We start from the raw sequence: 25,684 nt of genomic DNA on the forward strand, positions 1-25,684 counted from the left end.
ATTTCTTAGGAGCACATTAGGAATCTGTCACGGACTGTTAGGGTTTGAGGGGTAAGGGTGGACCCAAATGCAGCCAACACTTGGGGAGACGGTGCCGAGAGGTTTATTACACAAAAGAACTTAAAAGAACAAGCACAGGGAACCACAAGGAACAGCAGACCAAAACACAAGAAGCACAGGGGATGACTACAGGCAACATGAACAGGTAACATGAACAGACCAAAAACAAACCAGACATGAACAGACTACGTGAACAGATCGAGGACATACCCAGAGAACAACAGAGAGACAACAGATGAACCGAAGCACAAAGACTATATAGACAAGGGAGGCAAGGGTGATTGAAAACAGGTGAAACACATTAGGGCAGGGCAGAAAATCACCACATAGAAACAGGACCAAGACAGGAAGCAAAACACTGAGACACACAAGGAAACAAATTACAAAATAAAACAGGAAGTGAGAAAGGTCCAACCAAAACTAACAAAAAGTGTCTGCCGTGGCAAACCATGACACTTTCAGAACCTAAATGGTATAACCTTTTGCTATAAGTATAATGATAACTTTATATACTGTATAACACTTTTCTTAAAAATAGTACATAAGCAATTTTATGTACACATTTCTCTATGACATACTTGATAAGCTACCTAAATTCCTTGTATACTATGTGGTGCCAGTTCCACTATCTGGCAAAGTGCTACTGAATCCAAAAGAAGATAAGGATTAGTTTAGTCGGAAGAAGTATTTTTTTTAACTGCAATGTTTTCATTTGAAATTGTGTTCTGAAAATCAGCTGAATGTCACTTGCCAATGCAGCTGGTGTATTATAGTCACTTGATAGAGGTATTTTCTAAGATGATCCCCTCCCTTTCAGCTGCCTATCCTTGAGTTTTGTGCAAATAGCACAAACTCTTTGCCCTCAGTATTTGCCTTTTCTCTTGTGTCTCTTTGACATACTGTATGTGTGGTAATTGCCCAACACATATTAAAGCTCCTTTCTGCATGGTGTGGAACTTTCCAAAATAGTTTTAAAGTTTTAAAGTCTGCTGAAATGGCACACATGCAGTATGAGGCCACTCTTGCATTGAGCAGGCTATGTCTACTCTGTTTTGTGTGTTACTTAATGCACAGACTGAAACTAAAGTTATTTTGTCTTGGTTCTACAAAGCCCTGTTAAAAGCCATTTTGAATGATGAATGATTATTTGCCAAACCATTAATTTAAACAGCTCAGACACTGATGTTTGGACTCAAAAACAAGACTCAAGACAAAAAGCTCTCTACTTAGTAACAGACAGGCAGTCAGAGAAGGCATACAAATCAGGCAGGGAGCAGGTGATCAACAAACAGACAGAGGGAAAGGACAGGATCAGGCAGGCAAGAACAAGCAGGCAATCTGTCGTGAGCACCATATCACGTGTCCTACATGTGTCCTTAATGTAAGGATCAGAGCTGATGTGGAATATCTTGTATGCAATAAACCATATTTGATCATATTTACTTTAATCAATACGTTAATGACAAGAATTGACAAGTTTGTGTGGAGGACTATGTGTGGTGAATTAGGAAGAGGACTGTAAATGTGCATACTGCGAGAAAAGTAAACATGTGGTTGGTGAAGAAAACTCCATATCTAGACATTCATCTGGCAGAACAATTTTTGTACTCAAAGCAGAACAAATGGAGGGGTGAATATTGCGTATTCATTTATTCCATGACCAGAAACATGACTCCAACTGGATTCTTGTATTGTTTTGGAATAACTTTTCCCCCCAAATTTGATGATTTATATGATTTTTGTATTAATGTGATGAAGTGCTTTGTTTTTTTCAGGTATACGATTTAACATTCCAGTCTGGTCATTCTAATAATTTTTTTAAACACAATTTATATTGATATTCTGGAATGAAATTACATATGCTGTGATAAAGGATTTTATTTATAGTTGAAACAATTAATCCCTTATTCAATTAACAGAAAATTAACCAACTGCAGCTGTTTTGATAATGGATTATTCATTAATTATTTCTTCTAACAAAAATTCCAAACAGTCATTGGTACCAGGTTCTTAATAGTGAGTATTTTCAGTTTTTCTGTGGTTTATATCACTGTAAACTGAATACTCTTGGGATTTGGACTATTGGTTGGACAAATCAAGCGATTTAAGGACGTTGTCTGGGGCTTTCGAAAATTGGGACAAGTAATTTTATTTTTATTTCAAAGACCAAACATTTAATCACTTAATCAAGAGAGTATCTGGCAGTTTAATCGATAATTGCTATAATTGTGAGTTTCAACAACAATTTTATCCATTTGATCTGCCCCTAATAGCTTTAAGAAATTCAGATTTTCTTATTAGAAAAAAAATCTGCGTTGAGTCTTTACTTTCTCTAAAGTGCACATTATAATAGTTGAGGATTATAGTATTATAATGCAATATGTGTTACATATTTTACAATAACTTTAAATATGTTGAAAGTGTTGCAGTTGTTGATGGAAGTTAAATTAATAGTCAAGAACACATTAAGTCACATTTATGGATATAAAATTTGGTTAAGAAGAGAATAAGCCTGAGGAAGGATTAATAATAAAAGGCAATCATACTTTTATGTAATATGTTAATCGGTTTTTATTAAACGGATTAATAATGGGGATCTGCACATGCTTCATGGATGTATTATGCACCGCAAACGTCATCAGCACGCGCCTGCCGTGTTGCTCGCGCCATTCCTACAAGCGTGTGTTTCCATCTCTCATTACATTAACACTGGCAGAGCTTTAGTAGCCACTGTTACAAGCATATATTCTGCTTCTCTGCCGTCATTCTTTTAGGTGAGTCCAGTTTTATATTTATCCTTTGCTTAATCATGAGAGGAAAGGCGTTATTCGACACCACGGACGTTGTCGACGCTTGGTTTCGCGTTGAATAAGTTTAGCTTGCTAGCTAGCCCTAAAGTTAGCTTTGGTGTTTTGTGTATGCATGATTTGGGAACTCAGTGTGGCCCGTTTCCATTAGTGAATGAGCGGTTGTCGTATTTAATAACAGATGACCCCCGAGGGCCACTAAAAGGAGCTGGACCACACTGCGAATATTTCAGAGCTAATGAAACTCAACTCTCAATCAGAATGATTAAAATGTAACAGTGTTGTTGCTGCCTCAATCTGACCCCTTATCACCGAGTTTGTTTTGATTCTGTGCGCCTCAGAAACAAACTAACCCACTTCATGGACGTTTCTTGCTTGGTATGATTGCATTACGGTGTTAAAACCATTATAACAACGTTTCTATGCTGTGATAGAACCCTAATAGCACAATCAGTTGTCAGGTAAAGGATAACATACAGTCAGTCAAATCTGAGCCACATCATTGATAACGTTTTATTTGGTACAGCTAACGCTATCATCGTTTAGCGTCCATTAGCTTATAAAGTTATGCTGCCGCTAGCTTGCTTGTTCACTCAGCATTTGACAATTAGCTTAGTGTTAGCGGTAGAGGCCATGGCATATGCCAAACACAAGACGTGAGCTTGCTAACGTCGTATAAGACCCCCAGCCGCGTTGAGTTGAGCTAAAATACAACTACAATAGTGAATTGTAATTGTAACCCCGTTAGCAAGCTACTTGTTTGCATATTTGCTCTACAGAGTGTCATAGCAGATCGTCAACAATCAAGTTTTATGTTGTGATTTTCTGTTAGCGCATGTGTTGAGAGTGTATTCAGTTCTCACCTGGTAAAAAGGACAGTATGCAAGGCGAATGACAGGTGTACAGATGGGGCATGTTGTGCTTGAAATACCTCAGCACAGTCTATATAAAAACAGACAATAGGCCTGTTTCACAGAGGACATTTCTATATGTTATTATAGGAAAAGCATGGGTGTAAAAAAATGAAATTAAGGATGGCTGTATTCCATCAAGCTCCTCAGTTTTCAGGTTCCTGGTATAAGGCATGGTGGCTTGCTGTCACACCATCAGGGCTTAGTGAGACACTAAAAGAGAGAAACCATTGTTAATGTTATTAGAAACAAATGTGCCTCTCCTACCATGACAAGTCAAAATGTATATAGTGAAAGAGGCCTATGATGTTACAGATCCAGTGTACAGCTAGAGAAGCAGCACCAACAATAACAGACCATATTTCTATTGTATATTGATGTTGTGCAAGTATCCTCCTTCGCCTGTTAAAGACGATTTGACACCATTTTAAGACTGACTGTACCATCATGCACAGGAACTCAGAGACTCTTGCAGACTGTTGCAGTTGACCGGAGACACTTAACACTTACTGCCTGTCCTTATTGAGGGAATCACCTACTCTGTGTGAAGTACACAACTTGAACAGCCTAAATGACCATCTTGAGAGTCTTTCAGTGACCATTTCAGCACTGAGAATGAGTGAGTCTTTAAATTATATCAGTCCCTGGGTTAAAACTTTTATGTATTAATGTTCAACATAAACGTAGTTGGCACTGATATGATAATGACTTCTCCTGTTTGTTTGTCTTGACAGTGTCAAAATGTGTCACAGGCATGTGGTACAACTCTAAATGATCTCTTTTTAATCAAATAACATAGGTCACAGAACCAAGTAGGAATAGAAACAAACAAAACAAGATCAGGCAGAAGGAAGAAAAATGAACTCCTGTGTGATGGTCTGTCCTATGCAAGTCTTGGTTGTATCTACCAGTCATTTTTTTTGTTCTGGAACAAATCCAAATATAGCCAAATAGGTGAATTTGCGCTCTTGTGAGAGACAAAGGTAGCCATTGCTTTCACTACTATATTTTTCTCCCCTTTTTAATTAAATCCTTTTTTAGGGACAATAATATCCCAGACACTAACTTATTTGGTAATTGTGATGCCAGAAAATGTTAACATTGCTCAGCCCAAGGCATACTTGAAAGTTTATAATCACCATGGTTACATGCATACTAGTGTGTGAATTAAGAGTCTTATCCTGCTTTTGATCAATTTGAAGTATGACGTTTACATGGAACATTAAGATACCTGGTTATTTATATCCTCATAATTATAATATTTTCCAGGTTTCTGATCATGTGTCATTACAAGTATGTCTTTGACTCCTCCACATCCAACCTCTCTTTGTCATTTCTGTACCAACTGACGTAACTCAGTAGTTGTAGTAGTAACGCTTCTGAAAACGAGACTGACACCACCTACACAGTCTCGGGTCACTATACCAGAAGATGGTACTGCCATCCACCAACCCCCCAACCCTCCATCTGCACATGTGGCAGAGACAGTTCAGAAACCTGGAGTAAGTCTTTACATGTCACAATATCTTGGCTGCTATCTAAGTACACCATCAAGCATATTTGGGTTTCTCAAAACTGGAGTAAACGCATATAGAGATGTATGAAAACAGAATATGCGGAATATTACATTTTGTAGGTCAATTTTTTGTTTTATTTTTTATATATCTCTGTCGTTTTACATGGAGAATGATCCCTGTGGAGGCTTCCAAGAGTTGTGTGACAGCCACCAGAGACATTAATCCCCGTCTTTAATCTCATTAAAAGTACAGCAAAAACCCTCAACAGAGTCCTAATAGATTTGTTACTGGTTTAATAATTCATGTATTGTATATTAAAAGAATCAGCATCTGTTATGTGACAATGGCTGTGTCCAAAGCACTGCTACTGTGTTCTTGTGTGGATATGGCTGTAATGCAATTACAGAAGCACACAATGGATGATGATGCTGAATATTTGTTTCTGGGCTGTAGGTGGCAGCCTTGTTCAATATTTTTCCCCCCATTTTTCTTGACTTACTAACAATGGCCCACTTCTACCACACTACTACTGCTTGTCCCACAGATGGCAGTTTATCCTGTCAGTCAGTTGCTTCGGAGAATTAATTGTCTGACCGGTTTGTGCTTTTCTATCTGGAATGAACTGCCTCTAAAAGTTCCTGACTGCAATTTCTTGACATGTGATCAGTTGAAAGACAAATAATTAAATAACGTTTGGTAGTGCAAAGTTTTTCATCTCTTCCTTGTCAGAGATATTATCTGACACTATTGGGAAACTCTTCTAGCTGAAGAATAGGAACTGACTATGTTTTGTAGTGAGGGAGGTGGGGGTAAACAACCTTTTTGTTTTTCTCTTATCTGTTATTCTATTATTGACACACCTCAGGAAATGTTGAAATATGACCTCATAAGGAAAGATTTGTGATGCCAAAGTAGGTAAGGCAGTGTTTTTTTTTTTTATTATTCCATTCGAGATTTTTTTTCTTTTTTTTCTAGGCACATAGGCGACTGATGTACTGACTCAGGTACTGCCTTTGAAACTGAAAAACACCTTTGGACCTGTGAAGCTGGGGTGCTTGAATACTATCTGGGACATAGAACAGCTCTTTGTGTGGTAGAGATGACTTGCAGTGTTTCTATCAGGTGTGGTTTTCTTTATTCAGAAAGATTTGTTTCTTTCTCAGGATGGTTGACAGTGATTTCAGTGCCGCTTGATCTATAATAAAATGGGGGCGAAAGGGATAAAACCAGCCAAAACAAAAAAAGAAGATTCCTTGTTCTGACATTTTTTGAAGATGTAATTTGACTCCCTCATCTTTGAGTTGATGTCTTATTATGCTGTTTTTCCCTATGGTGAAAGTATTATAAAAGTTATTTTTCTTTTTTCGCTCAACCAGAACTTTTCACAACAAGAGCAATGAAATTCTAATTTTGTCTGCTTCTTCCCCTACCCATTCCTCTCTCATATTCCCCTGCAGATATATCCAGCTATGGATATGGACAGTGCCAGTTCAGTGGTGCTGCAGGCCTTAACCCAAGCTACCAGTCAGGACACATCTGTGCTGAAGCCTGCGGAGGAGCAGCTCCGACAGTGGGAGACGCAGCCAGGCTTCTACTCAGTTCTTCTGGTGAGAGATGATATCACATAACTGGAATAAATCTGCTCTAGTGAAAACTATTAAATCTCTAATAAATGGAGATGTTAATGAATGTAGTGTATTTTGAAGAAAGCAGGGTGTTTTCAGGTTTGTGTTCATTTCTAATGCACGTTAAGTTTTTAAGAAAGTTCTGAGTCTTTATGTAACTTAATTCAAACGGTAATAGGGGGGTGTTTCCTTTTAGATTAATTATTAATAGGATGTGAATATTTTGCATATCAATAGCAGATTGGTTATATATTCTGTTCATGTGTTACGATTCATCCTTGAAGTTTTACACAATGACTATAATCACAGCAACAATTCACAAGATTATGAGCAGTAAGGAAAGAGGAAGAAAGAGGGCAGTGTAGGGCAGCCAGCTGGGGATTGATTTGTGTTAAAGGAGTACACAGATCTTTTTCAACGTGTAAGACCAAGTGTAGTTGAAAAGTCCGACGAACAGTAAAATAATTCAACAGAGCTTAGTGTACCCACAAATCCTATGTTGATCCATAAATGAATACTCAGACATTTTAGGAAATATGTTTGTTTACTGTCTCACTCGAGCTTAAGTGATAAGATTGAGTGATAGGATTTCAGTATCATCTCTGCATTCAGTAGTGAAATTGGCTCAGGATGTGTTCTGCCCAGCTAAGCACAAAGACCTATTCACAGGAAAATGTATTATTTTCTATATTTTTGTCACAAATACATTGTGGAAAAGAGAGAAAACAATGTTCTGTTTAAGTCAAAATAAATCATAAAAAACACATTTTGAAGTATCCAATCCACCCATCTGAGATTGAATCAAACTAATTGTAGCATTTAATTGGTCTGAAATCCGGCATGTTATTTATACACATTATCAGCTATTTAAAATGTGTAGTATAAGGGGATGTGTGTGTGTGTGTGTGTGTGTGTGTGTGTGTGTGTGTGTGTGTGTGTGTGTGTGTGTGTGTGTGTGTGTGTGTGTGTGTGTGTGTGTGTGTGTGTGTGTGTGTGTGTGTGTGTGTGTGTGTGTTTTTTAACATAGAGAAACATAATAACTGAATTTTACTGCTCCTGTAACTCTTTACAAAGAGTTACAGTGTAAGTTAGTTATTAGAGTTTGGCTCACTTATCAACACAGTCAGTAGTTTGCAACTTGTGTCAAAGAAAAAATTGTACCTTCTCTCAAAGTCATAACTCGGTCAAATCTGAACACAGACATAATACATATATTTTTAGATTCAGAGTGTTACGTTTCCCGAGGATATCATTATCTCCCTATAAACTTCCATAAAGCCACTTAGAAAATTGTTAGTTGCCAGTGATGCTATGGTTCAAAACAACTAAAGCAAGGTGTGCTTTGTGCCCTCTCTCATTTAGTTTAGGAGAATTATATCTGCACCTCACTACTGAGGATGGTACAGGAGGGACAGCATCAGTACATTAAATTTCAGCCTGGCCAGCTGAATTCCAGTTGCACTGATGCATCTAATAAAAGTTTAGTGACAGCGGACAGATTTTTTACTTGCATAATCAAGTGAATAGTTACACTCTGCAGCTCTGCTAATGGCATTTTATTCCCTTGATACAACAGAGGGGATGTCTTGTGTCTGCAATAAAGCAAAAATAAAACTTAGAGTCCTTTTTCATTTAACTCACGTTTGTTCCCACAGCCCCTAAACCTGAGAATATGAGAGCCAAGATTCCAATCTCTGATATTACTGTGCTGCTCTTTATGGAACTCCTGCCTCTGCAGTGAGTAGGAGAATGACTTTGAGAACACTGTGACACTAATCAGACAGATTTTTCTCAGGTTATGGCCACATTTTGCACATCAGAAAATTAAGCACTTATAGGAAATTAAACTACATTAGTGTCTACCAATTAAATATCAGCCTGTCCTGTATTTTAATGGAGCAGCGGCAAGTGTGGTTTGATATCATCACATATATGTCATTACTCTTCAGTTTGGTTAGAGTTACTGTTTTTCTCTGTAGTCTGAGCTGTCACGCCTCATTTAACTCAATCCATCAATTGCCTGGTATTAGCCATTTGAGATAACAAAACAATGTTAACAGTGCTAAGCGTATATTTATATATTTTTCCACAGAATATCTTCAATAACCACATGCTGGATGTGAATGTCAGGTGGCTGGCTGTGCTGTACTTCAAAAATGGCATTGACAGATACTGGAGGAGAGTAGCGCCTCAGTAAGTACCTTCTTGTCTCTCTTGTTCCCTATTTCTGTCAGCCTTTTCTCTCACTTTTCCATCTTGGGCTTTTTCTTCGTCTCTTCTCCTACTCATCTCTATTCCTTCATTTATTTTCTCATTCACTCTTATTCTGTCTCTATTCATCAGCCATAATCTCTCGGCCTGTTCTTGAGGCTTTGTCATTCTCTATAGATCTTTTTTGTAACAGATTTGTAGTTGCATTTTTCTGTTTTGTCTACTCCTCATTGTGTTCATTTGTCTTTTACCAGTTATAGCTTACGTCTGCAGTTCTGCCTCCATCACTCTTCACAGCTTTCTTGTTTCTCTTTTTTACTTTCCATCCTGATTATTCATATCATTGTGCTCTGATTTTATACTAAGTTTATTGTTTTGTGTCTCTTTTGTGTGGTGACTGATCGACTTTAGTATTCAAAGCCTACAGCCTGTCTTTGGGTACCTGACTAACTGGCTTTTGTTAGATTTGAACTGAACATTTGCTCTTAAATTTGCAGGACAGTGGCTGGCTGTAGATAATCAGTTCTGCCTCAGCACTCTGTGGCCATTCTTTGATTTCTTCAATAGATTATTGCAATTTTCTTTCTTTCTAAAGTTTTCTCCTCTTACCGAAATTGTTTTACTCTTGTCAGTAGTTTAGTAAACTTTCATTTGCTAGAGTGCTGTGCAAGGGGTTTTGCTCGTTAGTTATATATGTGATTACCTTTGGACCGTTGCCATTAATCGAGGAGTTGGATACTGTGTGGGACAGCACAATGAATGTGGTGTCACTGTACATAGCGTAGGCTACATTACATAGCATTTTTATTCTCTAATTACTGTAATTTAGAGTAATGCATTGCAATTACGGCCGCAGTCCGAGTCCAAGGTGAGGGCTTCAAATGTCTTGTATTGTCTGACCAACAGTCTAGAACCTGAAGATACTCTGTTGAGTATGATAATTGCACTGTGATCTAAATTCTTGAGGGACTGAAAAGAGCAAATTTTTGGCGTTTTGCTTGAAAAATGTCCAATGATTATTCAATTATCAAAATAGTAGTTTGCAATTATTTTTCTGACGACTAACTAATTGATTAATTGATGAATTACTCCAGCTCTGCTTGCAGCTAAATTAGTTTTATTTATTTATTTATTTATTTTTGCTTTAACCATACAAAAACAACAAATCTAACAGGCTAAAATATTGTTCATTACATCATGCATCGTGAGAAATGCATGTTGAATTCTTAGGTCCATTTGGATACTCATTTTGTGAGTAACTGGTCAACTGAAATTAAAATTAATGAATACAAGAGCTGCAGACAACAACAACAACAACAACAACAACAACAACAACCCACATTACCTTTCCTGCTAAAGTTTCCTTCTCATCTACAAACATGAACATACATCTTGTCCTGCATCTTAGCTTGTTGAAGGAGTGACCAAACAAACATTCTCTGAAGAAAAGTGGATTGCTAATGCAGGTTAGGTAGCTAATTAGCTGCTCTGCAGGAGCACATTAAACAGCATGTAGAGGTAGCTGCTAATGTCACTAATGTCCTTACTCTTCAATACCACTAACCACACACTGTCTGCCCATGTCATAAAGTGCAAGTTTGTTTACTTTCTCATTTCCAACGTGTGTCAGACCAACACTGGCAGTCTGCCAGCTACTGTCAGTTAAACACAGACAGTGACATGGCTGAGATGACGGCTGATATTTCCCCAAAGATGTTTTTTCTTCCTCCTAATATTTAAGTTACCATTAATATTTGTTTTTGACTCTAGAAAGGAAAAGTAATGAGTAGTGAGAGTACATGTGACTTCAGTTAGATTTGAGCTTGGACTTTAGACTTAAAGTTGGACTTTAAATTGGACTTTAACACATTCCTTATGCAGGTACATTGGTCATTTATTTGATACTGGATAGTGAAAGGTTTTTTGCATCAGTCCCTCAGTGAGCAAGAGTCACACTGCAAGGCTTTCACTTTGGTCATACTGTTATTAAAGGGCTTTTAATTGTAAAACAGGGAGGTGATACTGGCTAAATAGACCTTTTTCATACTGCATAGCTGAAAAAGAACATGTAGCCTAACTAATAGATTAAAAAATAAAAATGACTATATACTGGCATACCACTGGCAGGGCTTCCTGGGTCGCTTAAATGTTACTGGGGCCATCATTAATGTTATTAGTTCTACCTGTACTGTTTCTGCTGTGAAAAAAGGTCATCTGCTTTTTTATAACTTGAAAAGCCCCCTCTCATTCCTATTTATTAATGATCTCCAGGGCTGTGCCCAGGCCTGCCATTTCTCCATAATGTTGTAATTATGAGATTGGAATTTATGTTAATTATAATCCATGTATAAACAACAGTATTAGTCAGCCAATAAAATGTATGTTGTTATAGCACCTTTCACACAAGCGAGTGCAATTCGAATTGTCTTACAGATAACTGACAAGCTGATAGATTCAACAGCAAACCAAGATTCAAGCACACATTTCCTTGATGTTAATATATCTTTTAATCTTCAACCCAATATTTCTTTAAAGCTTGCCTTACTCTGACATTCCTGAAATATTTGTGCGTAGTAAATCTTGTTTCACTAATTCACACTCTCCCTCTTGGTAATTTGTTTTCTACCCATATCTCTTCTCTCCCTGCCCAAGGTTACAGCATGATTCATTCCTCCCTCTTCTTCACATCAAACACTCACCCATGTCGGGCTTCAGCAGCAGTTGAAATAAACGATATTACTTATACATCTTGTGAAACATTGTATTTATGTGCCTCTTCACACTGTCACTATTTTACACACACCCCCGACTCTGTTTGCGAAAACTCATTTTGCAGGCTGCAAGATGTGAGTTGGAGAGGAGCGGGGGGTTTATTCAAAGCTTACTGATTAAATCAGGCAGCTGGCATGTCCTGTACTATAGAGTGTTACACAGGGATTTAATTGATCCCATAACAACTTGGCAGATTGATGTCATATTCATATCTTCACGATATTAAAGTTTGTGCTTTGCATGTCTAGAATTTAAAATTAAAGTGTAAGGAGTCACTTAGGATGTGAGCTGCATTCTACAATGCCGGTGCAGCTGGCACCTTGCTGACATATTGTGACAAGCACTGTCGCCCTCAGCAAGAAGGTCCTGGCTTTAAAAGGTGGCTTTTTTACTTTTCTCAATTTGGGTAAATGTGGTTACTGAGAGGCATTATCCATTTAACTACACTTACTGTTCTATGTTTTTTTTTTTTTTTTGTGTGTCTATTTTGTATTAAGTTCAAAGCTTGGCTCTCTCTACTTTGCTCTTTCCTCTCTACCCCAGTCCTTACTTCCTCTGAACATCTTTTTGGTTGGTTTGTTTACAGTGCATTATCAGAAGAAGAGAAGACGTCATTGCGTGCTGGTCTCATCACAAACTTCAATGAGCCTGTCAATCAGGTTGGTAGCAAAAAATGTGATGTGCTATGAAATATTAAAGAAAGAAAAATCTGTTAATGCATCAGATACTGGTAGAATGAAACTCACTGATTTGGGTTAGAGTACATTGGATTTTGATTAAACTACTTTGTATAAATCCATATGATGTACAAGGAAATTGACAAAAAAAAAAACACTTTAACACTTTGTTGCATGTTTTAATCCATTTCACATGTTAACTTTTTTCTGATGTATAGTACTGTAATCATTGGAAAGACTGTAACCAGATTTTGTTTCCTACACTGCCTCTTTGTGCAGTCAAGGAATGAAGTGAGAGGGGTGGGGTGAACCTTGGACACCCAGTTGTTCTCATTAAGGAAGTGGTGTGAAGGCAGGTGGTATGAAATACATTTGGAGCGATTTGCACACTTCACTGGTATTTCAACCACGTGTCGACACAAAAACTGTTATGGTTTTTCTCATATAAAAAATGAGTTAGATCAGACAAGCTGTTCCTATCCAAACAAATGAATCTGATCACAGATAGAAGGGGAGGTTAAATGGCAGATTTTATTCTTATCTTAAGGAAATTAAAAAGCAATAATGCAGACAAAGTCACTGCACTCCCATTAGTCCCAGAGGAAGAAAATAGTAATAAATGCTCTGCAAACACACTGTTCCCATAGAAAAGGAGATTATAAAATCTTGGCACCCAACGCTGGTGTTAAGGGGGCTGCATTATATATTGCATTCAGAATCCCCATCATGTGTAGGATAGTTGTCTGTTTATGTAATGATGAGTGTTTTCAGTCTTCATGCTGAAATACATTTAGTGGCATCACACAACATCCTGTTTTACAGTCCCACTCGCCTTGTGTGCCAGGGTACTGACACAAGCACTGGATCAGCAATTGTAAATTTCTCATGGTACTTTTATATTTTCACACCTCTACTGTGATTGATTATTGCCAGACTGAAATAAATGACACACACTGAATCAGTGAAGCAGCCATCAACTTTGTTGATGTTTTAATTAGGACTTGGTGATTGGACAGTGTTCAATATAATATGTAGGTAAACTATTTTGACCGACAGGTAATATGCTCTATAAAAATTATATAATTTGCCAGAGGTCAAATTGTTTCTTAAAATGCAAAAAGAAATCTTCAACAATAAATGTAAAGACATGTAACACTAAAATAAAGATTTGAAAGGATGTTTAAAAGCACTGATAGTGCATATGGGGTTTTTTATCAAAACGAAGGTTAAGAAGTTTCTTGATAAGCCAATATAATGTCCAGTAGAATGCTGCATTAAACAAAATAATCAAAGAATGAAGTGGAGTATAATTCATCTGTCTGAGAGGACATGGAAGGTGGGCCTGAATAGTGGCCATCCATCCTGGTTTTATACAGCTTGTATGTCCCTGAGGTGCAGCCCAGCAACATGATGACTGATAGGTTCCATATGGCAAGCAGTGAATGCCAGTTAAACTCCATATGTCTCTCATGTCAGAACCTCTCCTTGTCGAATCACAGCTCCAGAAGGGAGTATGGCGTGTTCGTGCATGTTCGTTGCAGTGTGTGGACAGCTGACATTTAGAAGTTGCTTTATCCAAACAAATTTTGTGAACTCACCTTGCTTTCTTAGAAAACATAATGACTTATTGATACTTGAAAATTAAATTTGCATGCTCATTGATTTTTATTACTAGAGTATTATAGGTGTTGAGCACACACATAAATATATTTATCAAAGCATGCATTCTGTAAAAAGTGCAATAAATTCTCATTCTTTTGTTTCTAACTAATTGTGGGTAGAAGTGAAATGATAATGGGATCAAAAGAGATAAAAGTGAACAAGGTGCCATCGCTGCTTTAATCTTTATCATACACATTTAAAAATGGGCTTGATTAATGGATTTGGGAATTAAGTGAGAAAATGCCATAACGGATATTAGGTCGGATGAAACATGTCATAAAGTATACTTTATACTATTTTTCTACAACAAACCGTGTTCTTATCATTTATAAATTAACTGTTTTAGTTTGGGAACTGTGTGATTTCTAGTGCTATAAACTGTATGTCTACTCTTATTGATATTAATTGATGTGGATATAAATAAACTTAATCTGTGGATTCAACTGGATGTCTATGCTAATACTGTATTTTTTGTATGGACTGTAAAAAGCTAAGTATTTTGTCAAATTAATCTCTGCATGTGCTTATGATTGAAAAGAACACAGCTGTTAAAAGTGGTGCTCAAGAAGTGACAGATGCTTAAATCATAATACAATGTCCACTACCTGCTGAGATATAAAGCGTCCTTTTCAGTCTAGACACTTGACCTCCCCATTTATCTTAAATGATTAAGTGTCTTGCCCCTAGTCATTGTCAGAGAAATGGGCAGACTTGAATCTTAATGGCTTAGCAAGTGCACTTAATGTTGTGTCAAGAAATATTATGACAAGTGAAGCTGTGTCAAGGTCACTATAGTGCCAATAGTAAAAGCCATGAGCTTGTAGCAAACCTGTTTAAGCACTCTGTTTCCGAAAGTAACTTAATCTATGTGACTGATTCCATCTGTAACAGGGGAGAGAAATACTATTCACCCTGGATTGTGTATGATACTTTCATATGTTGTGTTTATTTTGTTAAACAGCTCAATTTAAATGATACATTCAAATTAAATGTCTTAAGTGACTCAGAAAGTTCTAAATGTAGTAAAATACTCGTCAAGTTTGCTTCCGTTATAACCACCTTCTGCTGTGTTTACGTTTTTTTTCCCCCAACAGATAGCGACACAGATCGCAGTACTTATAGCCAAGGTAGCCCGTCTGGACTGCCCCAGGCAATGGCCAGAGCTCATCCCCATTCTGCTCGAGTCCGTGAAGGGTCAGGATGGCCTGCAGCAGCACAGAGCGCTGCTTACCTTCTATCATGTCACCAAAACTCTCGCATCCAAACGTCTGGCGCAAGACAGGCGGCTTTTCCAGGATGTAAGTTGACGGTTTTAGTTTTTGTGAGTTATTTTGCACTCATGTTAACATCTATACAACCTGATTTTTTTTTTTTATCTTATTGCTTGTCAGTCAGCATCCCTCTCTGTCTGTTTGTCCTCTGCATTTAATGCAGTAGCTGTGCAAACCTAAATACAAGGTGACTGTGGGTCAACAAGTAAAGAAAAAACTGTAACTCTGCCTCCTGAACTTTGCGCCTTTTGCAGTTTGCCTTCTTTTTTCTCTTCTCGTGTTCAGCCCCCTGACTTTGTCATGTTCCTTTTTGTGTCTCTTTTTCCTACAAAACCTTTGGAATATGAATAGATGAATAGTAATATTATCTCGAGGGTTGCGCATTTGGCCTGTAGGGGATGCTGTTCAGCTACTGTAAGAGACATGTCAAATACAAGATTTATAGCAGCCAGATTCTCTGTGCATGCATGTATATCTTTTCATGCATGACTCAAGCATGATTGGCATGTTTGGGGATAGATTTTTCTGTGTTTCTGGTTGTGTGTGTAATAGAGATTGTGTTAGAGGGAAGGCTGTTTTGTGTGAGTTAATGTTTCTTTCAAAGAGGCAGTGACTCAGAACAAATGCTCTTTTTTTTGCCATCTGTGGTTTTAAAAAACATAAGACTTGAGTGGAAAGACAGTCCTGAAGAGAAGGGGTTTAAAGGACTAAGATGATCAAACAGACCAACAGAGGGAGAACGAGAGTGACAGAGACAGACCAGTGGACATCACAGACAGTGACTGAGACCAAATAGTTGGATGTCGTGCAGAGGCATCCTCTATGCCAAAATATGTGCCCTCGGGCAATACGAGGAACAAAGACACACCAAGCCCCGTTAAACCGTGCAATTTTTAAATGATGCAATGATGACTTTGATGCTAAATGGCGTATGCAGTGTTCTCTCTCCCCTGTCACATCAGAGCTGGCTCAGTGGCCAGCGCGTGTGCACACCATACAATGTGAAGAGGTGACAACACAAAGGACAATGTTAATTTCAGTACCAATGGCATGCTCGAGTGTTTTGTAATGTGAATTCTATAGGACTTCTTCATTGATTTTGAACCTTAAATGAACTCATTAGCAGTAGTAACTCTGTAGCTAGCTGTTGTCTTTTTCATGTTGGTTATTTGTATACACCACAGCATCGCTGAATACCATCTCTTGTGGTAAGGCTCTCCTCACAAATCCCAAATACCACACCTAATTGTTCAATTATGGGCTGCACAGTAGCAGAAAGAAACTCATTATGACCTCACATGACCTACCGTTGTTTTCATTACCTGAGAGAACTGAGATTTTCCAACCAAAGAAAAACCGTTGTATTTTAGTGGGTTGCACTGATTTGTGTTTTTGAAAGAGCAAAGTGATCAGTCACTGGTTTCCTGGATGCTACCTTTGCCATTTGTTCATAGAAATGTATTCAAACAAAATTCACATTTCACAGTGTCTGCATTGGACAGCTAAGTGTCTCTTTATTTCTAAGCTCACTCTTTTACCTACTATGTTTACACAGTTTTTTTTTTTTTTTTTTTACTTTATTTAGTATGGACATAATGTGTGCATAAGTAGTGTTGTGTGAGTGAGTGAGTGGGTGGGTGTTTGAGCATGTCTTCGTACACGATGAGTGTTTGCACTTCTCTCTAGTCCCTCGTCCCGGCTAAAACAATTGGTAGAGTGTGTTGACTGCATGATGGCAGATGATGCACTGACAGCACAGCACATTAACCAGCTCTTTGTTTTCCTGGTACACTTGCTGAGGCTTGGGCTGCAGACTCTTCAAATTCACCAGATGCATACAGATAGTGGAGGAAAAAGGGAAAGAGGGGAGTGATAAAGAGGCACACTGTGGGTGTGTACCAGAAGAAGTGATTGAAGTAACTAAGAGCTGCTGGTGACAGGAGGAGGGATCACATAAGAGGAAGTTATGGAGTAATGAAGAAAATGGTATAAAGATAAAGTCGAGGCTGTATTCAAGGAGAGGGAGGATGGGATTTGGACAGTTTTTGGAAGTGATTTCTGCCTTCCAGTTTTTAGAATGTGAATTAGTAAAAGCACTGACTTTTAGAAAGAAATGGAGAAGTGAGGAGAGAACTGGATGACGGAGAGAGGCTCAGTGCCTGCTACCCTTTTATCTGTAAGAATGGAAATATTAAAGAAAAAATATTCACACCACACATTTTCAGAAAGTCACAACAGTATACTTTTGGTAAAGTGTAGACTGAATGTAAGCAAGGATCAAATAACGATTGAAAAATACATGCTGAATAGGACGTGTCTGAATAGCAGTGTCTCATAATGCAGTTGTTAAACTGAAAATGATATTATTAAGGGACAGACTCTTACTGCCACAAAAAGGATCATTGTGCAGTCTTAGTCTCACAGTTGAGCTGTGAATGATATTGCCCTTAGCAGCAGTATGGAAAAGGAGATATCAAACCGGATGTAACTCACGGACATCCATATCAAAACAGATCTGAATGCAGGTGTGTTGAGCTGCATCGCAACAGCCCGGTTGATATCAGCCGCTGTCATTCATCCAGTGTACATGCTGTATATCTGGTGTCCCCCCGAGGCCAGTAGTTCACGTGTTAGGCAAGTACACTGTAATGCTCAAACACCCACATTTTTGTTACTTTGTTGAATTTAACAGCATCAGAATACATTTGAAACCACTCTAAGAGATAGACACAACAATAGAATACATTTTCTCAGCCAACAGTATTAATATAAATGCTTCCACAGACTGACACAAATACACACCCATAAAATCTGCAAAAAAGAAATGTGTTTGTGCCTTTTCATAGATATTTTATTCTTGCCACTTAGAATAGTACATTACTCTCATAACACAGCAGTTGTATTTATGAATCATTGACCCAGGCTGCCCAGTTGTTTTCTCTTTTGTTCTCTTTACCCACCTAGTACATGGCTTGTATGTTCTGGAATAATATATTCTACAGTGTTTATTCTAAAAAGGTGATGCTTCATCTAATGGAGGTCGCTCTTTCTGAAAATATAAAAGTTTTATTGGTGCTGCGACTGTTCAGAGTAACCACAGTTTTGTTTATAGTATATACAAGAACATTTTAGCTTAAATTAAAGAACTTTGAGTCATTGGTGTGAAAAGCGTAGAACTGGGAAGGATGGAGAAGCTGTAAAGATGCTGCATTGTTTTGTTAGCTTTTTGTGACTTTCAAACATGCAATAAGTTGAGAGAGGAATGTGGCAGGTGATAACCAGTGTCTGGCTTTGTGTTTCTGAATAGCAATAGAGGCGCAATATCTGACAGCAAGGGTATTCATAAACGGACTGTCAAATGAAATGAACTGCACTTGGATGGCTTTGGTTTGCGACCCCCCCCCCCCCCCCCCCCCAGCGTGAAGATGGAGGAAATTATTTGCTTTTATTGAAATTTGCCTCTCTGTTGTCTCTTTCTGCATCTGTGAAAGGGAGCGGCCACATGATGCATACACACAGATATACACAGGTCTTGCAACTATGGAGCTTTTCAAACACAGAAAAAAAACACACACCGCATGAGTGGGAAATAATAATTGATTCTTCGATGCATCAGAATTCGCTCTTGAATGATTCAGCAACAATTCAGCAAACTCATTAATTGGAATTCAGATGGTTCTCCAATCACTGGCTGCCAGCTGAATAACACTGCTTTTCTCTATCTGGCAGCCACCTCTTATATACTGTAGCACAAAAAATTGAAATTGGAGACTTAATTGGCGCGGCCTTCGTTATCATGAGAGTGCATTGAAGCTGTCAGACCACTGTTATGAAGCTGCGGTGCTATGGTGATGTAATCTACTGTCACGGGACTCTAGTAGTGTGTGGTGAGGGCTACTCTTTCAATTCTTGTTGTTCTGTTTCATCATTTTCAGTGCATTGTGCCACCTGGGGTCATGATAAGGACTGTAGTCCAGCTCAGTAAATTGCATCAAGCTTTGAAAACCCGCACCCTCAGCCATGTTGATCAAGCCTTTTTCATTTGTATGAAAAACACACCCTATTGTGCGATTGTCTGTATTGTGCTTGATAGCAAACAGCAGGTTTGGTTGGTTGGTTGGTTGGTTCACCAAAAGTTGTCTTGTCAAAACTGTGATCATGGCACCGTTTTTGGTTGGCAGCTCCTATCATTTCCTCAAGTGTCTAAATCAGTCCTCCTAAGGTTATTTGATTAATGTGCTCCAGGAGAAAAGATTATAGGTGAAATTAGATTAATGTACTGCAATGACGCCCAAACATGTTTTTTGAATACTAGAACAAAGTTGTCATAGAGATATTTAAAGAAACTTGTGTTGGTTGAGCTATAATTATAGTCTCTGGATGGATGATGATTGTAATTTTTCATGACACCTTCATTACACTCAACAGTTATGTAATGTATTTATTCCATTTGGATATATATATACTTGTGTTTAGTCGGGGAGCGTGACAGACTGCCAATATCTGTGTGGTGTGAAAGAAGCATTAGAGAGGTGACAGCTACTTCAGAAATTACTGTGTCAGACTTCAAGTTTATGCAGACTTAAAGGTACCTCGTAAAGTTCTTTTTGCATTTGTTTCATGGGGTAGGAAAAACATTCAGCACATAAATCATCTTGTCCTGTACACACAAATGTGTCCTATAGCATTTTGAAAACCTGTCTATCATTTTTAGGCATATGTAGGTGTGTTTTCAGGCTTGCTTTTGACCAGAGGGAGGAAGTCAAAAGAAGAATTTGAGATTGTTTCCTGTACTTGGTTCATCACTTTTAGGTTCCGTGTGATAGATTAATCTGAGGAATGGAAAGTGGCAAGCCTCAGAGAAATCTCTCCAAAGAAAAACTTGCCAGCTTTGCAGTTTTCCATAAAGCATCTATCAAAGCACTTGCTGTGCTGTCAAAGCAGGGATTTCTCTTTTAGCAGACATACGTCACCAACATAACCACTAGTTCTTTCTTGACACATTGGTGTTAGGCACAGCTTGTCGATGAGTTGTTGAGTTTCTTTCTTGTGATATCATTGAAACTTCTCTTTCAATTTTTCATGTTTGTTCGCCACAATATCTTAGTGTTTTTGTCCTTAAGCATTATCACACTGAAATGCTTGAATATTGAGCCAACATGTTTGAATGGTAACCGAGACAATTCTCAATTCTGTTCTGTTTATTCTTTTTATGAAAACAAAGCTCATTATTGTGCCATGGCAGGTTTATTATATTTCCTGAGCTACTGGGCCAAGACTCTATATGACACCGTTGATGGGACTGAGAGTTCTTTTGTCTACCTTTTGATGATCTTGTTCTGCTTCTACAGGAGAATTCCTTCATTTAAAAAATGTAATTATTTTGGGCCCAGATAATGTTATGGCAGTGACTGTAATAGGATGTTCATTCAGAGCTAAATTAGACCTGTGGCTTGGATGTCCCCCTTTTACTCCCTGTGTGTTTGTTTTTATGTGCGTGTATTATGTGTGCTTTTGTATTTGCATCGGCATTAGTGTAACTGGCTGGGAGCCTTTGCTTTTATAGGTGCACTTTGCATTTAAATCTGGTCTGCAGATGCGTTTGTAATTCATTTTAATATGTTCACCAGAACAACCTCAAATATATGTTGCTGAATGTGAACAGTGATCCAGAATAATTTGTGTGTGTGTGTGTGTGATTGACTGTACTGTTTATGTGTATATTGGCAGCTGGCGTCGGGCATTTACAGCTTTGCCTGTTCCCTGTGGAGCCACCACACCGACTGCTTCCTCCAACAGATCTATGCCAGAGATGAGGCTGCAGCGCTCAGCTCACTGGAGAGGACTCTGCTCTCGCTTAAAGGTAGCAACATTTGCAGTGCACACTCATACATGCCCATACAGACTGCACACAGCACAGCTGCATTCTCATGCAAAGAGGTGCAATGATCTATTTATACAAAATGGTAAGTAAATCATGGTTATTATTAATAACTGGCTGCATATTGCATAATGTCATTTTTAGCACATGATTCAACCTTTTAACAAAAACTTAATTAGAGGGACAAGTTGTGAACTTTGGTAAATATTCATATGTGCTGATACTTTGTGACACACTAATTAAATTAAGTTCTCTTTATAGTCAATTTGAAATTAGCACCAATCCTGTAAACAGATTTGTTTTTGTTTTTTCTCCCCTTTTCAGTGCTTCGCAAGTTGACTGTTCATGGATTTCAAGAGCCACAACAGAATATGGAAGTGATGGTGAGTTATTTCTGCTGTGGCTGCTAGAGGAGTGCTCATATTTTGGAAAAGCTGGTATTTTTCTTTTGGTGTTTTGTGACACCAATCACAGCGTGCAAAATGTGGATGGCTGTGATGATTGAAAGTGCTTTGAGCCTTGTCTCGGTTCAAAGAGTCAAGAGTTCTGTATGAGCACTCAGTGTGAAGAAAGTCCAAATCCATGAAACTGTTAATTCAATTTAGTCAAATTCTTTCAGGTTATAAAAAATCTTAAATGCATGTCTGGGTAGGGGTTTGTTCCCCCATGGCTCAGAGTTAATGGAATCATTTGTACAAACTGTCCAAGTCCTTTGAACTCAAGCTGCATCGTGACTACTTCCTGTTTTGTTCCCGTTTAGTTAAGGTTTGGTGAAAGAATACCTTGAGACATTTTAAAGAGTAATGGTAAAACGTTATTACTGGTAAGAGCTGGAGTGACTTTGGACATTGGTTTATTCTTTTATTTTAAATAAGAGAAACATACAAATGGATTATGCTTGTAATTTGCAATGTAGAACTCTGCAGGGTTGGATTGGGTATTGAAAACGGGTAGCACTATTGCACTTGTGGCCATATAGTCTGTGCCTAAAACTGTGTCGTGAGGAGTCCCATGATGCTGCCAACTATGCTATGGATTTACTCTGAAGTATGAAACAATGGCAGTTAAGCTAACTGCTCTTGATTGATTGATTGATTGATTGATTGATTGATTGATTGACTGACTGATTGAAGTCACTGTCGAATTACATATATGCAGATGTGAAGAGCATACAGGAGTTTTGCTTTAAAAATAGTCATGTAAACTGCACAACTTCAGTGCTGTGAACAAGCAGCCATGAGACAAATGACAACATTTTGTTATACAAATATAAAAACACGTGTGTGGATAAAAATTAGCACAAAAATCAGTGTTTGACTTGAATTATGGCCCCAAGGTAAATTCAAATGGTGAACTACCCAAAGGTTCCCACTCCTAACTAACATCCTGTGAAAGAGTGTGGTGATCACTTGTTACCTCATTTAAGTAAAAATGCTAAAAATAGAATTGGCATGCTTTTTTCAGTTTCATATCACTTTAAAATTGATCAGGTTTTATTTTCTTGGTTGAACAAAATATCAAATTTAAAATATTGTGGCAACATTGCTTGTTCTGATTTATTATTTCATTATTGACATTTATAGAATGAGCACATCATTAACCTTATGAGCCTGCTCAGCAAGTTGCTGTGCTCCTTTTCCCCCTCTCTCTGTCTCTCTATTGTAGTGTTTTTTCTTATTTCTTTTCTTTTATTGGTTTAGCTGTGTTTTTTTCTCTCTCTCCAAGTCAAGGACATTTTATGACAGAATTCTGTGGTCGATTATTCCACTAATGAGACAACTTTTTGCTTGCAGGCTGTAGGTTGTATAATGGTTGAAATACTCACATTAAAATGTCATTTGCCTTGAGCTGTGGCTGGTTATTCCAGCTCAGTGGGCAGACGTAATGGTTTGGAGTTAATATTTGATGTTTAGATGTATATGCTGTTAATATCTCAGACTCACTACTTCCAGCCTTTGCTTGTCGATACCATTTTTCATCCTCCTTTATTATTAAGCTGTTGCTGAGTTAACACAGAAATATGCTTACCGTGACCTACTTCCTTTCGGAATGGTCAGGTCATGGGTAAACTTCATACTATTTTAAAATTAATTAATAATAATAAATGCATTTCTTTTTGTTGATTTATTTCACTGTATAAAACAGGAGGTATAATCTTTTAAACAAGATTGTGACTTTCTCTTGTCTCTGGCTGCTGTATAAAAACAAATAAGTGACATCAGGCCATCATGCGTCAACATCCAGTTACTCGCTTATCTCGGAGTGATTTTATAACTTACACATGAGTTGTTTTGTTTTTGTTCCTGTTGTCTCTGTACATCTCTGTGCAGTGGAGTCCTACAGCCTCAGGATAAGCAAGTTTTTGTTTTTTGTTTTGTTCAAACGGAAAGATTTTCAGTTCACGATGTATCTCTGCCTCTGTTGGCATTGCCTAGAGTAAATTTACTTTCTGTCTTTCCATTGATTTGACACAAGTTTGTATGTAATCATAACTAGTGTTAAAAAGTTCCCCAAAAACAGGTGAGGTGAGACAAACAGGGATAATTTTGACTGTTATTGATTGCTTCTTGAGGTTTCTTTTCAGTTTAGGTGTTTTGGACAGATAAAATACCAACAACCTTTTTTCTAATATTTCCTGTGATGGTTTAAAGATGTGTCACTCTTTATTTATGTGACTTACCGATTAGGTATTCAAAATGTTGAGGGCTTGTCATCTCTGATTTTACCCTTCCTTTGGTCATGGGGTTGATGCTGAAAAAAACTAAATAAATCATTAAATAATTTGAATTAAATCATTTTACATGATTTAATTTTATTTCCGTCAGGGACTTTAGAAAATATTCTGCAGGTTACCTACCGAAGAGGTAATTTAGCACCCTGCAGAAAACTGAACCCAACTTTAAGAGTAACTATTTTTAACTAAGTTATGCTGTGCGGCCTATAGCACAGCAGGCCTGAACTTTAACAGTGAATCTTGATAATAAACTTGCGCCATATCTGCTAACTATGCATAATATCAAATTGTGCTTTTGTAGTCACTTGATGTGCACTGCTGGAATGAGGGAAGGTTTTGCATTGAAGGTCTTTATGGTGAAGATAAACAACTTTAAACTCTGGTTGGTGTGTCACAGCCCAATGCCAGTGGTTTATGACATTCACACTCTTCTGCAAGGGACTGTTTATATTGAGTTTCTTCACAGATGACATAAGCATTCTGGACAGATGTGGTTTATTTTCTAATCAGCACAGTGGCAGCAGTGATTAGGAAGAACAACAGTCATTTGGAAAGTACTGACACAAAAAGTGAAAGACATTGTCAGCTTTCACCCAGGCTGCCAGTGATGAATATTAAATCATATTATGCAGTTGAATGACTGTTTATCTTCCTTGCTAAATTGTCAAGCAAACACTAAAGGAGGGAGGTTAGGATAAACATCTCAATAGATTGTATTCATCAGAAACAAAAATCACTTGGTTCGCTTTTTCTCTAGATATGTTTCTGCTCTCTGTGTGTGGCTATCTTCTAAATGATAAAAAAGCACAGTCAGTTAAACTTTTTCCATCATTAATGATTCAGCTGAAAACTTCTATTTTGCACTTCCTTTTGCATTAGTTGTTTCTAATTTCCCGAGTGCTCTGTTTAGGTATTTTTCTCCTCTTTTATTCCATCCACCTTGCCTCCCTTCCTCTTTTTCTAAACTTCCCACCATTAGCTTAACAAATGTCTGGAGCGAACTCTGTTCTCCATCACCCCCCACCACCCCCTCCTCCTCTTTTGACCTTCTCTTTCTTCACTAACTGTGTTTGGAGCTATAGTTGGTGGCTGGCCTGTGTTGGCTGGATGTGTGATTAATGACACTGCTGTTGACCTCATGGCTGAACATTAATGCAGAACTAAACAGATTGCATCTCCATCTATCATCTAATTTCCCATGCTAAGCCACAGCTACACCAGGCTACAGAAAATTGATTCTAGTTCATACTGTGTAGCTGGCACTTTTATTTATAACCCTGAATACAGAGGCAAGTGTGCCCACAAACACAAACACACACACACACACACACACACACATATACGCACGTACACAACACACATATCCTAAAGCTATTCTCTTGTTAATACATCTGCTTCTGGGCCATACTGATGAAGCAATCATGAGTGATTCATCTGCAGAAATGCCATAGAGATTAAACTTTATCTCACCCTCTCTTCATCTCTTCCTTTTCAGGGTTTCCTGAATGCAGTGTTTGAAAGGCTAAAACAGTTCTTGGAATGCTGTGAGTACTTGT

The 25,684-nt window shown here is 37.9% G+C and overlaps 1 protein-coding gene across 2 annotated transcripts in view; it reads left to right on the top strand.

The window, feature by feature from the left end:
• The first annotated feature begins 2,719 nt into the window (after positions 1 to 2,719).
• The window catches only part of ipo11 (importin 11), a 114,910-nt gene continuing 91,945 nt past the window's right edge, over positions 2,720 to 25,684 (top strand). For both annotated transcript variants that reach the window (XM_056376128.1, XM_056376129.1), the window contains exons 1-8: positions 2,720 to 2,834; positions 6,753 to 6,902; positions 9,013 to 9,113; positions 12,490 to 12,562; positions 15,337 to 15,540; positions 21,244 to 21,376; positions 21,719 to 21,777; positions 25,624 to 25,672. In XM_056376128.1, the coding sequence (XP_056232103.1) occupies positions 6,765 to 6,902; positions 9,013 to 9,113; positions 12,490 to 12,562; positions 15,337 to 15,540; positions 21,244 to 21,376; positions 21,719 to 21,777; positions 25,624 to 25,672 (757 nt within the window). In that variant the 5' untranslated portion in view covers positions 2,720 to 2,834; positions 6,753 to 6,764. The remainder of the gene's footprint in view (positions 2,835 to 6,752; positions 6,903 to 9,012; positions 9,114 to 12,489; positions 12,563 to 15,336; positions 15,541 to 21,243; positions 21,377 to 21,718; positions 21,778 to 25,623; positions 25,673 to 25,684) is intronic.

The sequence above is a fragment of the Seriola aureovittata genome, chromosome 5 (genome assembly GCF_021018895.1).
Source record: "Seriola aureovittata isolate HTS-2021-v1 ecotype China chromosome 5, ASM2101889v1, whole genome shotgun sequence".
NCBI lineage: Eukaryota > Metazoa > Chordata > Actinopteri > Carangiformes > Carangidae > Seriola > Seriola aureovittata.